Source organism: Lontra canadensis, unplaced genomic scaffold (assembly GCF_010015895.1).
Source record: "Lontra canadensis isolate GAN:19392208 unplaced genomic scaffold, GSC_riverotter_1.0 scaffold30, whole genome shotgun sequence".
Lineage (NCBI taxonomy): Eukaryota > Metazoa > Chordata > Mammalia > Carnivora > Mustelidae > Lontra > Lontra canadensis.
The window spans coordinates 15,677,169-15,690,402 of NW_022631024.1; the positions used below are offsets into that span (position 1 = coordinate 15,677,169).

Genomic DNA, 13,234 nt, shown 5'->3' on the forward strand with positions numbered 1-13,234 from the left:
ACAGACAGGGACAGAGGGCACCTGATCCTCCGGGTGGGTGGTGCCCGTCTTGATGTGGAGAGACTGTGGGCTCATGCCAGACGGAGGGGTACAGCACTCTCTCTGACCATCAGCCCCTCCCAGAGGTACCACCCAGGAGCCTGGGGAGATGAGAGCGTGGGACAGAAAGATGTGGCGCCTTCTGGCCAGTGTCCTTGGTGTTCCCGGATTTAGCTTTTTGGGTGCATTGCTGCCCAGTTTCTGGGGTGCTCTAGCCCACTCAACCCCGGTCGGGGTCACCCAGCTAAGGCCCTAGCTCTGTCTGTCTGTCTGACCCCCAGCATCCTGGAGCCCTTTCCTGGGGTGGGAATCACCAGGATCCGGGGAAATCAACCGCCCCTGCCCATCCAGCCTGACCTTGGCCCTGGGCCTGTGTCCCTCTGTCTGTCCATCCACTCCTTCTTTCCTTCCTTCCTCCCTTCCTCCCTCCCTTCCTTCCTTCCTTCCTTCCTTCCTTCCTTCCTTCCTTCCTTCCTTCCTTCGGTATGCACCAGACGCCCACTCAGTGCAGGCCCTGGGCCAGGCTCCAGGCATTCAGAGCCATAGTGTGTAACCGATGTGAGCCCCATGGGTGATTTAGATTTTTCTAGCGGCCCCGTTAAAACAAACAAACCAAAAAGAAAATTAAAAAAAGAGAAAAAGCAACAGGTGACCTCATTTTAATACCATATTTTACAGAACCCTGTGTACCTGAATAGTCTCATTCAACCTGTCACGGAGATGAAAACATCCTTCGTGAGCTGTGTTCCATTCCCTTCCCAAGTCTTTGAGATCCGTGGCAGCCCATCTCGGGTGGCACCGGCCACATCGCTGGCCCCAGGGGCCATGGGTGGCTTGTGCCACCGGACTGGGCCACACTGGCCTAGGTCTAAGCTCCTCAGAGGTCACTTGGACCTCAGGCTGCAAAAGATTTGCCTTCTAAGCTCTGACAGGGTCCTCGCGGAAGAGGGGGGTCCCTCCCTTCCTTCCTTCCTTCCTTTCTTTCTTTCTTTCTTTCTTTCTTTCATTCATTCATTCTTTCTTTCATGCTTTTTTAAGTGGAATATCTTTCCCTGTCCCTTTAACCAGCCGCAGCATCTTGCTGGCTGGGAGTGGCCTGGGGCTAAGGCACTTCAGTGATCCCTTCGAACCCCAAACACTGGGCAGCTGAGAAGTCCTCGGAGGTGGCCTCAAGCTGGCCACCTGCAGACGGGTAGCCACGGGGGCTTTCTCCTGACCCCCACTCTCTAGGTTCCCACAGTAGCTTGGGGGGCCAGGTGTCCTGTTTCTGAATCTTTGTCCATAGAGGGCAAGCCAGGGGGGAGGCGGAGGGCCGCAGCTGGTCTGTGGGAGCTCCCAGGGCTGGGTGGGGGCTCTTCCTGGGGACCTGCCTTTCCACCTCCAGGCTGATGGAGCCCCTGTGAAATGAGCTCAGTGCCCCCAGTCAGGCTCCCACTCCCCCTCTTTCCTCACCCGGAGCGGCTCTGGGGAGCAGAGGGAGAGAAAGCAAGAGGAATGGGTAGAGAGCACCGTCTGTTGTCCAGGCCCCCCGTCCCGGAGCAGGGGCGTCCGCTCTGTGCATCCCCCCTGAGTCCCCAGGCCATGGGAGTGGGTGTACTAGCCCTGCCAGCAAGAAACATGAGGCCTGTCAAGGTCGAACCCCAAGTCTCAGAGAGACGGAAGCCCAGAAGGACAGGGACCCAACTAGGGGACGCAGGGCCTTACTGCCACGGAGCCCGGGTGACCCCCAGTGTAGCCGGTCCTGTCCTTCCCCTGCCTAGTGGGGCACCTCTGCCCGGCCCACATGGGCTATATCCTCGCTGGAGACCCCAGGTGAGCAGTGGGTGTCCCAGGCCCCTTAGCACAGAGGCTGGCTCTGCCCGGTCAAGGGCCCACAGAAGCCAACATCTGGGCTCTCCCGCCACCTGACCCCTTGCCCCACACCCAGGTCATCGCCCCCTGGAGGATGCCCGAGTTCTACAACCGGTTCCAGGGCCGCAATGATCTGATGGAGTATGCAAAGGTATGGCTGCGTCTCCCCAAACACCCCCAGCCCTTGCCTGCTGCCCCTAGGGGCATAGCCCTCTTGAGAGGCTGACCGGACCAGTCGCTCCAGGCTGGGGCCAATCCCCGTTCGGGGGATGGTAGGAGGTGGTGGGGGGTAGGGATACTGAATCTCTGCCTCAGCTGACCCCGCCCACTGCCGCTCGGTGGCACCTGTTCCCGTAGGGCCGGCCCCCCGCAGAGGTGCGGTCACTGCCTGGGCTGGGCATCTCCACGGAGAGTCCTCAGTCTGCCTCCCCTTCTCCCGCCGCCCCTGTGGGAGGTGTGAGGGAGGTGCTCTCCGGCCGGCAATTACCGGGCTGCTCATTGTCCCCGGCTCTTTGCCGGGGACAGGTAGGCGCTCCGAGGGGCCGTGGCAGACAAAGGCTTTTGTCGAGCCAGCCCTTTTGAAGTACAAGTTGCAATAAAACATATTAGAAGTTTTGCATCAAAGGTCCTTAGCCGCTCCCCGGGGTCCCTTTCTTTTTAGCGACTCGATGGCAGCCCTTGACAAACAGCCTCAATCAATCAGACGGGGGAAAAGCAACTCGGTGCACACACCAGAAAATTGCTCGGGTTTTAAATAGCAGTCACCGGGGCTCGCTGTGAGCTCCTGCAGCAGCCAAGGTGCCGCGTGGCAGGGGACGCGGCGGGGACCCAGCCCGGCCCCGGCCGCCAGCATCCCATTAAGACCTGGAGGGCTTGGAGGAAAGATCTCCTGTACCATCTGTTGTTTTATTATTAAGAGGGGAGTTTACAAGAGCAAGCCCATATGTTGCCAAACAAATTGTCAAATCGCAGAGCTATTAAGAGAACCGGGGTGGAGGAGGCTTCCCACCCCCCTTCATCTCCTTGAGACAGAATATGGAGCCCGGTTCATCTTTAAGAATAATGAATTGGAACCCCCGCCCCATCTCCATTCTCACGACGGCACTCCTGGTTCAAGAGAGGGCCGGGGTGACCCGTGCCTTGCCCTTCATTTCCGTTAAGCCCCAAACAAAAGCGACTCCCGGTTTTGTCCCAGCAAAAATGAATTTCAGGCGTGTTGTGGGCCCTCCTTCCCAGATTTTGGGGGAGAGGTCCCTTCACGGAGCTTCCATCCCCAGTAATCTTGGAACAGGAAAGCACGGTGAGGAGAGGGGCCCTGGCGGGGTGGGGGCGGTGGGGGGTCCAAGGCCTTGGAGCCTCCCTGGACGGCTGGTACTGCATTGAGTTCTGGGGAACCTGAGCACACTCCGGGAGGCCGCGTCTCTGCACCCAGGAAATGCCCAGAATGACTGAGCAGCAAGCGGGCTTTGTCCAAAATGCAGAATCAGACAGCTGATTCTGCCAAGACAGAAATCAATGGCACTTTGAAAACCCCCTGCTTTCAAGACCCGCAAGTTGCCAAGGCCAAAAGGTGCGGTAGGAGAGCCACACACACATTCACTTCACTCCTCCCTACCCCATCATCCTGTCATAAGCATCGTCACCGTAATTAATTCCTTTTAAAAGGCCAGCGTACGAGGGAGGGGGCTGGAAGGCAGGGCCGTTGCCTGTGTACTTGTGGGAAGGTGGTTTTGTTTTCTGTCCTCAACTGCAGTAAGAGTTTATTGATGGGGGGGTGCAGGCGGGGACAAAAATCTCTCTGGTCAAGGGACTATTTCTGGTGTACGTGTGTGTCTCTTGCTGCGGAGGAGAGCTGCCCAACCTGTCCCTCCCTCCTTCCTCCCTTCCTCCTTTCCTTGCTCCCACCACGACAGTGGAGGCCCAGTGGGAAGGAAGGCAAAAGTGTTTCCAAGCCCCCGCCCCCAAAAAAAGGCTGCGGGGAACCCATCTGCTGGCTCTCTGGGCCCCTAGCCCTGGGGTTCCAGCTCTTGCCCGAAGTCCTGGTCGCAACTCTGGGGGGATGAGTGCCCCCCCCCGATATTGAGCAGCCTCTAAATGAGGTGTCCCTGTTTGCGCATGTGGTTTAAATTGAAGAGTACACAAATCCCAGAATAGACTTGGACTATCTTTTAAAGCAATTCCCCAGGTAAAGCTTAAAAAAAAAAAAAACAAAAAAAAACAAAAAAAAAACAGCATCTGGAGGGTTTTAGCTTCATTTATTTTGAAATCTTAAGGTGGTGGGTGACGAAGGAAACCTGGAGGAGGCTGGAGTCCTCCTGTGGTGGGACTGAGGGCAGATCATGGGTGGCCCCGTCAGGAGAGACGGGGTGATGCTGGTCGGGGCTACAGGGACCGGGACTGGCCAGGTTCTAGGACCATGGGTTGGGGTGGGGGGGGCAAGGTGCTGAAAGGGGCTTGGGAAGCAAAGTGTCCGGTCTCACTGCCTTACGGAGGCCTGGCAGGGCCACTTAGTTGCCTTGTGCCCCATAAGAAAGGGGAGGGGAAAGCAGAATGTAATGTGCATGTTGGATTCCAACCAGGTGTCAAGCCGGGACAGCACAGGGGGGCTAAGGGGTCAGCCTTGTCCTTAATCCCAAAGGCTGAGTGAGGTGGGCCTTCGGAGTGATCGACAACACCCTTCAGACCCAGGGTCAAGGTTGGGATGAGTTTTCTCCTTGAACAATGGATTGAACCATTTGGGAAGCCAGGCATAATTGGAACCACTAGGGGAGGCTAGAGCCGGTAGGGGGTGTAGCTGGGATGTTCCTTAAAGGGTTGCAGAGTCATGTGGTGATTGTGCAAGGCAGGGGGACAGGAGTGGCTCCAGAATGTGTCAGGCGGGTACCGTAAACAGGTGCCAGGAGCTAGAAGCCCTTTCCCCAGGCGATACTGAGTACTGTGCAGGCGTGCACCTCCGTTGAGATCTACGATGGAAGTTTGGGCCCTTCCCACCCCCCAGCTCATGGGGTCGCAGAGGGGCAGGGTCAGCAAGTGGGAAGCCTCTGGGACACTGCCTGGCACACCCTAGTGCTTCAGGGCCCATGAACTATAGACTCAGATAATCTTCTGGAAGGAACCTCCAAGGTCAGTGTCCACTCCATGATATCTTAGATACAGCCTTGTAGTTTCTGCACGGGCGTGTCCAGTAATGGGGCCCTTGCTCATTCCCCAGGCAGCCAGGGGTGTGGGGAGGGGAAGGGGATGGAGGGGTGCCGGTCTCGACTGCACGAGGACCAGAGTTTGAGGAATGTCCACAGCCTCATAAGAAAACCAAGGCAGCTGGGCGTGGCTCTCAGGCCACCTTCAAGCTGCCTCACACTGGCCCCGTGTCACTTCCCACCCACAGCAACACGGAATCCCCATCCCGGTCACCCCCAAGAACCCATGGAGCATGGACGAGAACCTCATGCACATCAGGTAAGCGAGACGTCCCACCTGTGCACTGTGCTGCCCCACATCCGGGAGCACCTGCCTCCCCAGAGCACCTGTAACCTTGGTAGTGGTCCCCGCCTGCCCCTCACCCAGCGCTCCCTGCTGCTGCTGCTCACTCCCTGCAAGGCTGGGGCCGGGTGGGGGTGGTGTCAGGGGGTAGATAATAGGCACCTGCCCTTGGCTGGGGTATCAGGGAGGGCTTCTCGAAGGAAGTGACATTTGAGATGAAAACTTCAAGGATGAGAAGGGACTGACTGTCCAAAGTACGAGGGGGAGAGTGTGTTTAAAGCAGAGAGAACAGCATGTATGAAGCGCCCCCCACCTCCCCATGGGAAGCCCCGGGCTCCTTCTTGCAAGCTGCAGCGCCCACAGCCAACTGTGGGAGCCCCAGAATGTTCTGGGCGGGGTTAGCTGCAGTTGTTCTGCCAGAGAAAGAAGGGCAGACCAAGCTTATGTTGGGGAGGGTGTCTCCCTGCCCCTCCCCACCTGATCCCCTGTCTTCCTCTCCCCCCTTACAGCTACGAGGCTGGAATCCTGGAGAACCCCAAGGTAAGCCCCCGACCCCCGCAGTCTCCTGTGAACCGGGCTACCCGTCTTTGGTGGTAGCGACTCCACTCCGTGCCGATGCTGTCTGATGTGATTGTAGCCTAATTTGAAATTTCACGGGGGCCGGGTGTGGGCCCGGGGCCGACCCTCCCCCCAAGCCCCCCCCTCGCCTGCCTACTCCACGCTGCTGCTGCGTTTCGAGACCCCCCCCACCACACTCTTTCTAATTGCCACTGGGATGAATAGGGGAAGGAAATATTTCAGGGCAGCATGGAGAGAGTGTGTGATTGTAAGACAATAAAGAAGCAATTAGGCAGATGAGACACTTGTGGGAGGGCCCAGCCTGTGCCTACCAGCTCTCAGGCTGCTCCTGCTGCACTAGGGTTGGGGGGTGGGGGGGCCGGTGGCACCGATTAGAGCCTCAGGACCCATTTGTCTGGGTTTGTGTTCCGCAGCCGCCCCAGGCAGGCCGCCCTGATCCCCTGTCCCCAACCTCGTAGACTGGCCAGGCTGGGCCTCGGCCCTGTTTGAAGTTTAGGATTTCTGTCCCTGGGGGGGTTTCCCTTTGTATCTCCCCCTGCCACCGTGGGAGATGGGGTGGGGGTGGGGGTCCAGCAGGACGAAATCCACCCTGGGAAGAGAAAAATCTCTTTGTCCCTGAGGGAATGTGTCTCTGTTCCCTGGCTCAGCCCCACACCCAGGGCGGCTGGTTTGGGGGTGGGGTGGGCTGCTTGTCTGACGTTTGGGAAGAAGTGTGCTGGGGCAGCTGGGCCTAGGGGATCCAAGAAGGCCAGCTGGAGGGCAGGATGCCCCGGTGGTGTTGGGGAGGATGGGAGAGCTGGAGCCCGGCCCGGGGGTCCTGGGTTGGCTCCAGGAGGGACCCAGCCGCCCAGTCAGCTTTGGTGACAGTGAAACAGCTACGAGCAGCCGATTCTGGGACGAGGCCTGGGTTTATAGCATTTTCTTGGCTTACTTTCTTTGGCTGCTGGCTGTACGCGCCCTCATCTTATGGGCGAGGAAACCGAGAAACCAAGGCCCAGAGAAGTGACTCACCCCATATATCTCAGGAGCCGGCCTTCCTGCCTCTGCGGTGCCCCCCCAACGCCGCGCTGCCCCCCGCCCCTCCACCCCATGCTCCACTCTGCCCAACCGTGTCACTCAAGAGAGCCCGCACCCTTGCCCCCTGGGGGCTGATGGCCCCATGGGGCTGCTGCCTGCTGGCCACAGGTTTTTCCAGTTCATGCTCTGCTGACCCCACGACACTCAGGCCAGCCACCCCTCATTAGCCAGTCAGTCAGCACCGAGGGGGGCGGGCGAGGCTGAGCCCTACAGAGGCCAAGCTGCACACTGGCCGCACAGGCCTGCTGTCGCTCTACCCCCCTCCCAACATCCTGTAGCACTCTCACCAGGACTGGGGGAGCAGAGGTACGGCCAGAGGGGAAATGGCCCCTGGGGCCAGGGCTGGGGGTCCAGATGGCTCTGTGACCCTGGGCAGGTTTTTCCCTTCCGGCCTCCTGTCTCAGAAAGGCGATGGTTGGATGAGTCAGTGCCAAAGAGAGTCTTTTCAAGGATTCTGCCATCAATCTAGCAAGGTGGGAAGGTTGATGCATCAGTCACCCTGAGATAAGAAACCAGGTCTGCATCCCGACGCTTCCACTTACTGCTGTGCACTCTTGGGCAAGTTACCCAACCTCTCTGAGCCTCTGATTCCTCCTGCACACAGTGGGACAACCCAGCCCCTCCCTTCTGCAGCACAGAAAGCTCTTGGCCTATCTCTCCACCTCAGTTCTGGATAGAGCCAGGGGTCCCTCTCTGCCTCCTCAGGCAGGCTCAGATTGTTTCTGGAGGAAGGGGCCAAGATCCTCCCAGGACCCCTCCCCTGGGGCAGGGAAGGCTGGGCTGGGTGTGAGAGAGAGGAAACCTCATTCCCACTGAGAAGCACGGGGTGAGGCTGAGGAACCCAGGCTCTGGCTTTCTGGGCCTGCCCTCCTTTGTCAGGGAGCACCCCCCAGGCTAAGCCTCAGGACCCTCCCTTGCATCCCGGGGGTCCCCCCCTCCCCCCGTGGACGTGGTCCTCCGGATCTCTGGAGTTAGGAGGCATTCACTAGGGGCTCTGTGTTACCCTCCAGGCAGAGAGTTCCTGCGCACCCCTGTCCCACCGCCCTGGCCCCCTCGGGAGGACATGGGGAGACAGGGCTTAAGGGATCCGGGTGCCCCCTCCCCCTCTCCAAAAAAAGCCCCGAGACCTGCCGAAGGGAGGGTCTGAAGGCAGATGGTGGAGCCATTTTCTGCCTCCGTGAGGGCTGATTGAAGGGCAATGAGGCAGCTAATGCGAAGAAAGATAGAAATTTACTTGCTTTAACTTCATACGGCACCGAGTGAAAGAGTTCATTCAGTTGCCGGGCCGCCATATCTGACGGATGAATAAACCATTTGCGGCATCGATCATGCCTCTACATCATGGTTTAGTTCATGGGCCATTTGCTTCCAATTTCTCCTTCTCAGCCCTGTTTCATGCTTTCTTTCGTCCTCTCCCCCCCACCCCCACTTTCTCTCTCTCTTTTTTTCTTCCCTCTCTTCCCTCCCCCCAACACCGCCCCCCCTCAGATGACATTGGAAGTGATCCCTCCCGCTGGGTTGGATAAATAGAGGGTATTGATACTCGGCAACAAACTATTTGTCATTTGAACTGGGCTTTTAGGAGGGAGAGTAAAAAGAAGGCAGGCGCCCAGCCACCTCGGAATGCAAAGCAAATGTCACTTTATTTCTATTTAGTTATTTTATTTAATCGGCGCTGTCAGGGGGTTGGAAGCCACGCCAGCTGCCTCCGACTTGCACTGTGGAGTGCGTGTCGCCCGTCCTGCGGGTCTGCCCACCTCCTCTCTCCTTCCAAGGGCAGGCCCGCTCATCCGCTCATCCGTTTGGGGCTTCCTGGAGAAGTGTGGCGGGAGAAGGTCAGGCTGGCAGGTGGAGGTGGGAGGAAGGAGCTGTGGGTGGGGGTGTGGGGGCTCTCGGTACCGCTACCCTGTTTTGAGTTCCTCCTGGCTGGGGGCTGGCAGTGTGCCCCCCACCCCCCGCCGGGCAGGCAGGGAAAGGGGCTGGGAGTCACGTTGGACACCCAGAGACCCAAGCCCTGATTCACTTTGCCTTTTGGCCAAGGGTGGTTGGTCATCGGGCCTGTCTGTGCCCGAGGAATCCAGTGCTTGGCGGACCCAGCCGGGCCTGGGGGAGCTCGGCATTTCTCTGAAAGCACCCGAACCCTGTCCCTATCATTAATGATTCTGGCTGTCTCTGACCAAAGCCCTTGGTGCTGTTTCTTAGCGCTTAGGTTTCTAAAGCGGCTGGGAAACAGCAGGGGGTAATGGAAAGAGCACTGAACAGGGAGTCCAGAGTCCCCACACGGTGGGGCTTCCACACTACTGGGGGCAGGCACCATGGTGTGGTCAAGCCACTTCTTGGCCTTGGTTTTTCACCTGGTCCATGGAGGCTTCAGGTGTAGGGTCCCTAAGAACACTTTCCCTCTTTGGGTCTGTCTTTGGGGCCAGTTCTGGGTCCTTATTCCCACCGGATAGATGGAAACCTGAAGGGATGCAGCTGGGCCCACATCACACAACAGCTGGGAGGCGCCGGGTCCGCCACAGGCCCCTGTCTGGGCTCAGCTTAGAGCTAGAAGGCCCAGCCGTCGCCCTTGCCTGGGACCGAGATGTGCCTAGGGGTGCGGGAGCCAGGGTGGCTGGTCACCTGGACGTAGAGCCAGCAAGTGAAGTGACTACAGGTGAGGGACCCAGGGCACTTCTACTCACCAGGCTTCCTGCCTCCTGGCGGGGGTCGGGGGCTCTTCTGGGAGGCCCTACCCGGGGTCCGGTCCAGCTGTCATCCACCTGCAGAGCAGACTGTGGCTCACACCTGGTCCTCCCTGGCGTTTTCTTAGGTAATGCTCATGTCCAGTAAAAACTATAAAAACTCTCACTATGCTTAAGGTGTAAGACAGTCAAGGGGAGGTATCCTTTCCCCATTTGCAGGTGAGGAAAACAGGCCCAAGGAAGTAAAGCAACTTGGCCAAGGCCCCACCACCGGGGACCTTGACTTCCTGGCTTGGGGGATGTTTTCGACCGCTCTAAAATCCCGCACATATTTGCGGCTGGCCTCGGGGTTCCCTGCCCTATACCGGGTCCTGGCCTGCACAGAACGCACTCTTAGTGGGGGGGGGGAGTCCCTCCCCCTCGGCCTGTATTTCTTCACTTATAGATAAGGTGACAGCACTTGACCTTCTTACCCAGCGGGGCTGCTGTGAGCCCAAAGGAAGTCGCAGACGGATGGAAAGTAACAAGCGAATGTCCATAGGGTCTCAAAAGCAAAGATTTAAAGAATGGCCTATCCCAGGGCATCCCAGGTGGGAGCAGCTGGGCCCTGATGTGCCTACAGCAGAGACCAGAGCAGTCAGGCCGAGAGGTGCTCCCCAACCTCCTTGGTGGCCAGGGTCCAAGCACAGCTCGGGGGGCTCCTGGGCCTTGGGCTTTGGGAGCTGGGAAGGACTTTGAGAGCCCCAGGCAGCCAGTGGCCCCCTCTACACGCTGCATCAAGACGAGAGTCCCGTTTTCCAACACGCCCAAGGAAAAATATACATAAAGGTTGATGTGTTTTCAAATGGGTTTTTGCTTTGCTCTTCTCTTTTCTCCCTGTGAGTATTAACCTCGAGGACCCCGGGGACGGCTCGGCTCGCCGGAGCACCTGCTGGGGTCACGCGTAGTCATTAGCTTTGCGGTCAGTGCAGAATAAACCCCATTTCCCCGCGCCTGGGAGAGCGAGCGCCCGCTCCCGGGAGGCCCGCGGCTGCCTCGCTCCTCCAAACTCACACTTTTCTTGCCTGACTTGTTCCTCCACTGCTATTCTACCTCCAGCTGTGGGGGCGTCGAAGAAAAAGATGAGATCAAGTTGAGGGGAAAAATTGTCTGATTTCTTGAGCCCTTTGTTTCCCAGGCCCCTGGCAAGTGGGGGCCGGCTTCGGGCTGGGGGCTGGGAGGCCCACGGGTCTGTGCCAGTCAGTGGCAGGTGCCACAACCCCCTGGTTCTGGGGAAGGGGTGCAGATCTCTGCGGGAGGTGGGGTGCAGCGTGTGCGGGGACCTCGGGGCACGGCTTGGCTCCGGACACCCCATCCTCCAGACTCTTTCTGTCTTTTGTCAGAACCAAGCACCTCCGGGCCTCTACACAAAGACCCAGGACCCCGCCAAAGCCCCCAACAGCCCTGACATCCTTGAAATCGAGTTCAAGAAAGGTAGGTACCCACCTGTCGGGACTCTTTGCCCTCTGCCTGGGAGCCTGGGCACGAGCCCACTGCATCCTTCCTGTGTTTCTGGAAGCCAGAGCTCAGGCAGGGGCTTCAGGGACTCCTAACCACCCCCTTCCCCAGACGGCGTGGTCCATGGAAGCCTCCAGACTTGAAAGGAAAGCACCTTCAGCCGCCCATCACGTGGGCTCATGGACACCAGGTCTGGAGTGAGAGCATTCCAGTCCCTAAGCGGTCACTTGCCAGTTGCTTTGGGACTTTGGACAGTCACTCAGCTTTTGTGGGCCCCAGTGTCCTCTTCTGTAAACTGGGAAAAAAACACTGGCTGCCTGGCATTTTCACAGGATAGAATGTGGTCTGTAAGGCATGTGTCCTGTACTGGGCCCTGGCACCAAGGAGAGGTGCTCAGTAAATGGTGGGTCTTAGAGAGCCTGCCTCAGGAGCCCCTCTGACCCCCAGCTAAAGCCTCAGCTAGTCCTACACCGTAGAACCACCCCTCCACCCCAAGTTCAAAAACTGCCAGTGTTTTTGCTCCCTTTGGCCATGGGTGGGTGTCCTGATCTCTTTATCTCTGCTGCTATCAACAAGATGTGTTTGCTGGCCTGGCCTGAATGCCCAGTCTTGAGCCTGGCACCAGGCACACCTCTTGCCATGGAGGACGGAGAGGAATGCAAGGTGTGCCTGGTGATGAGAAGGGCAGGACCAGGTTCAGAGTGAGGTCTCAGGGCACCCAAGGAGAGGACTTATCCTGGCAGCTGGAGAAATCAGGGAGGCTTCCTGAAAGAGGCTGTGCTAGGCAGGACCTAGAGGATCCAGGAGAAGGTGTGAGGTCATCCCAAGCCTGGACAGGGAGGATGGACAGTCCATCCACAAGCCGGCTGCCTGGGCTGGAACAGAGCAGAGGGAGGGGGACTCGTCCTCTCCCAGGGGACCTCAGGGACCGAGGATGGGGAATGGGAAGTGGGGGTGCAGATCCCTGCCCTCATTCATCCTGCTGTGACCATGAGGCCCCTCTGGGCCTTGGGCTCACTTGCCTCTAAAATAGGCCAAGGAAATGATGTTCACGGGTGTCGAGTACGGTGTGCGGAGTGAGGGGGGCGGGGGAAGTGGAGTCTTTTCGTGTTTGAATAACGTGCCTATTTCTGGCCTTTCCCAAGAGACTGGCCAAACCAGTGGGCATCTCCATGGCTCCCCGCATCCGTTCAAGCCCTTGAATTTCACACCACTTGGAGACCCAAGGGTCCGTGGGCTGAGGCCCCTGACTGGAGCTAGAGCCCCGAATGCCCGCTTTGTCTGACCTGGGCCTGGTCCGCAGGCATGGGGCATCCCTGGGCATCATCTCGGAGAAGGTGGCGGGATGGCCCCCGGTGGCACCTCCGACGGCCCCCCCCAGGGAGCTTGAGTGAGGGTGGGAGGTGGGCAGGAGGCAGCGGGGTTCCCGGACACAAGGCTCTGGCAGCCTTTCCTCCAGAAATAGGGCAGCCCCAAGGGCTGAGCCAGAGAAGAAACGTGATCCATTTTAATGATTTGGAGACCGTCTGGAAAAAAAAAAAAAAATAGACAGGAGGAGCCGTCCCCGACTACTCCCATTCACCCTCTAGTTAATTTATTTGAAGTTTTAATCTAATTATTAACTATTTTAAAGGCTAAGAGGCTTTCTCCGGCAGCAGCACCAACAATGTCGGCTCCTCTCTGGGGCAGGCCCCATCCACCGCCCCTGCGAAGGCTATAATAGGACCAGGAGGGAGAGAAAGGGAGAGGGGAGAGGCGGGCAGTGGCGAGAGGGGCTTAAGGTTCATTATTGGGCAGACTTACATTTAATAGCAATTTACAACCAAGTTATAAAACCCCTGGAAATGGGGGTGAAGAATGGTGAGGTGACACGCCTTAAGGGAAGGCCCTGCAAGCGGCGCCTGGCTTAATAAAGACTCGAAAGCCGCTATTGAGGCCTGATTGGCACCCGGTTGCTGGCTACATGGTAATGAGCTGGGCAGATGGGTGGGGGATTATCCGCCAACTTTGAACAGCTTTCCTTTGTC

General features: G+C 58.2%; 1 protein-coding gene across 1 annotated transcript in view; it reads left to right on the forward strand.

The window, feature by feature from the left end:
- The window catches only part of ASS1 (argininosuccinate synthase 1), a 52,116-nt gene that overhangs the window by 18,765 nt on the left and 20,117 nt on the right, over nucleotides 1–13,234 (forward strand). The window contains exons 7-10 of the mRNA XM_032866091.1: nucleotides 1,967–2,041; nucleotides 5,276–5,346; nucleotides 5,880–5,910; nucleotides 11,093–11,183. Coding sequence (XP_032721982.1) covers nucleotides 1,967–2,041; nucleotides 5,276–5,346; nucleotides 5,880–5,910; nucleotides 11,093–11,183 — 268 coding nt within the window. The remainder of the gene's footprint in view (nucleotides 1–1,966; nucleotides 2,042–5,275; nucleotides 5,347–5,879; nucleotides 5,911–11,092; nucleotides 11,184–13,234) is intronic.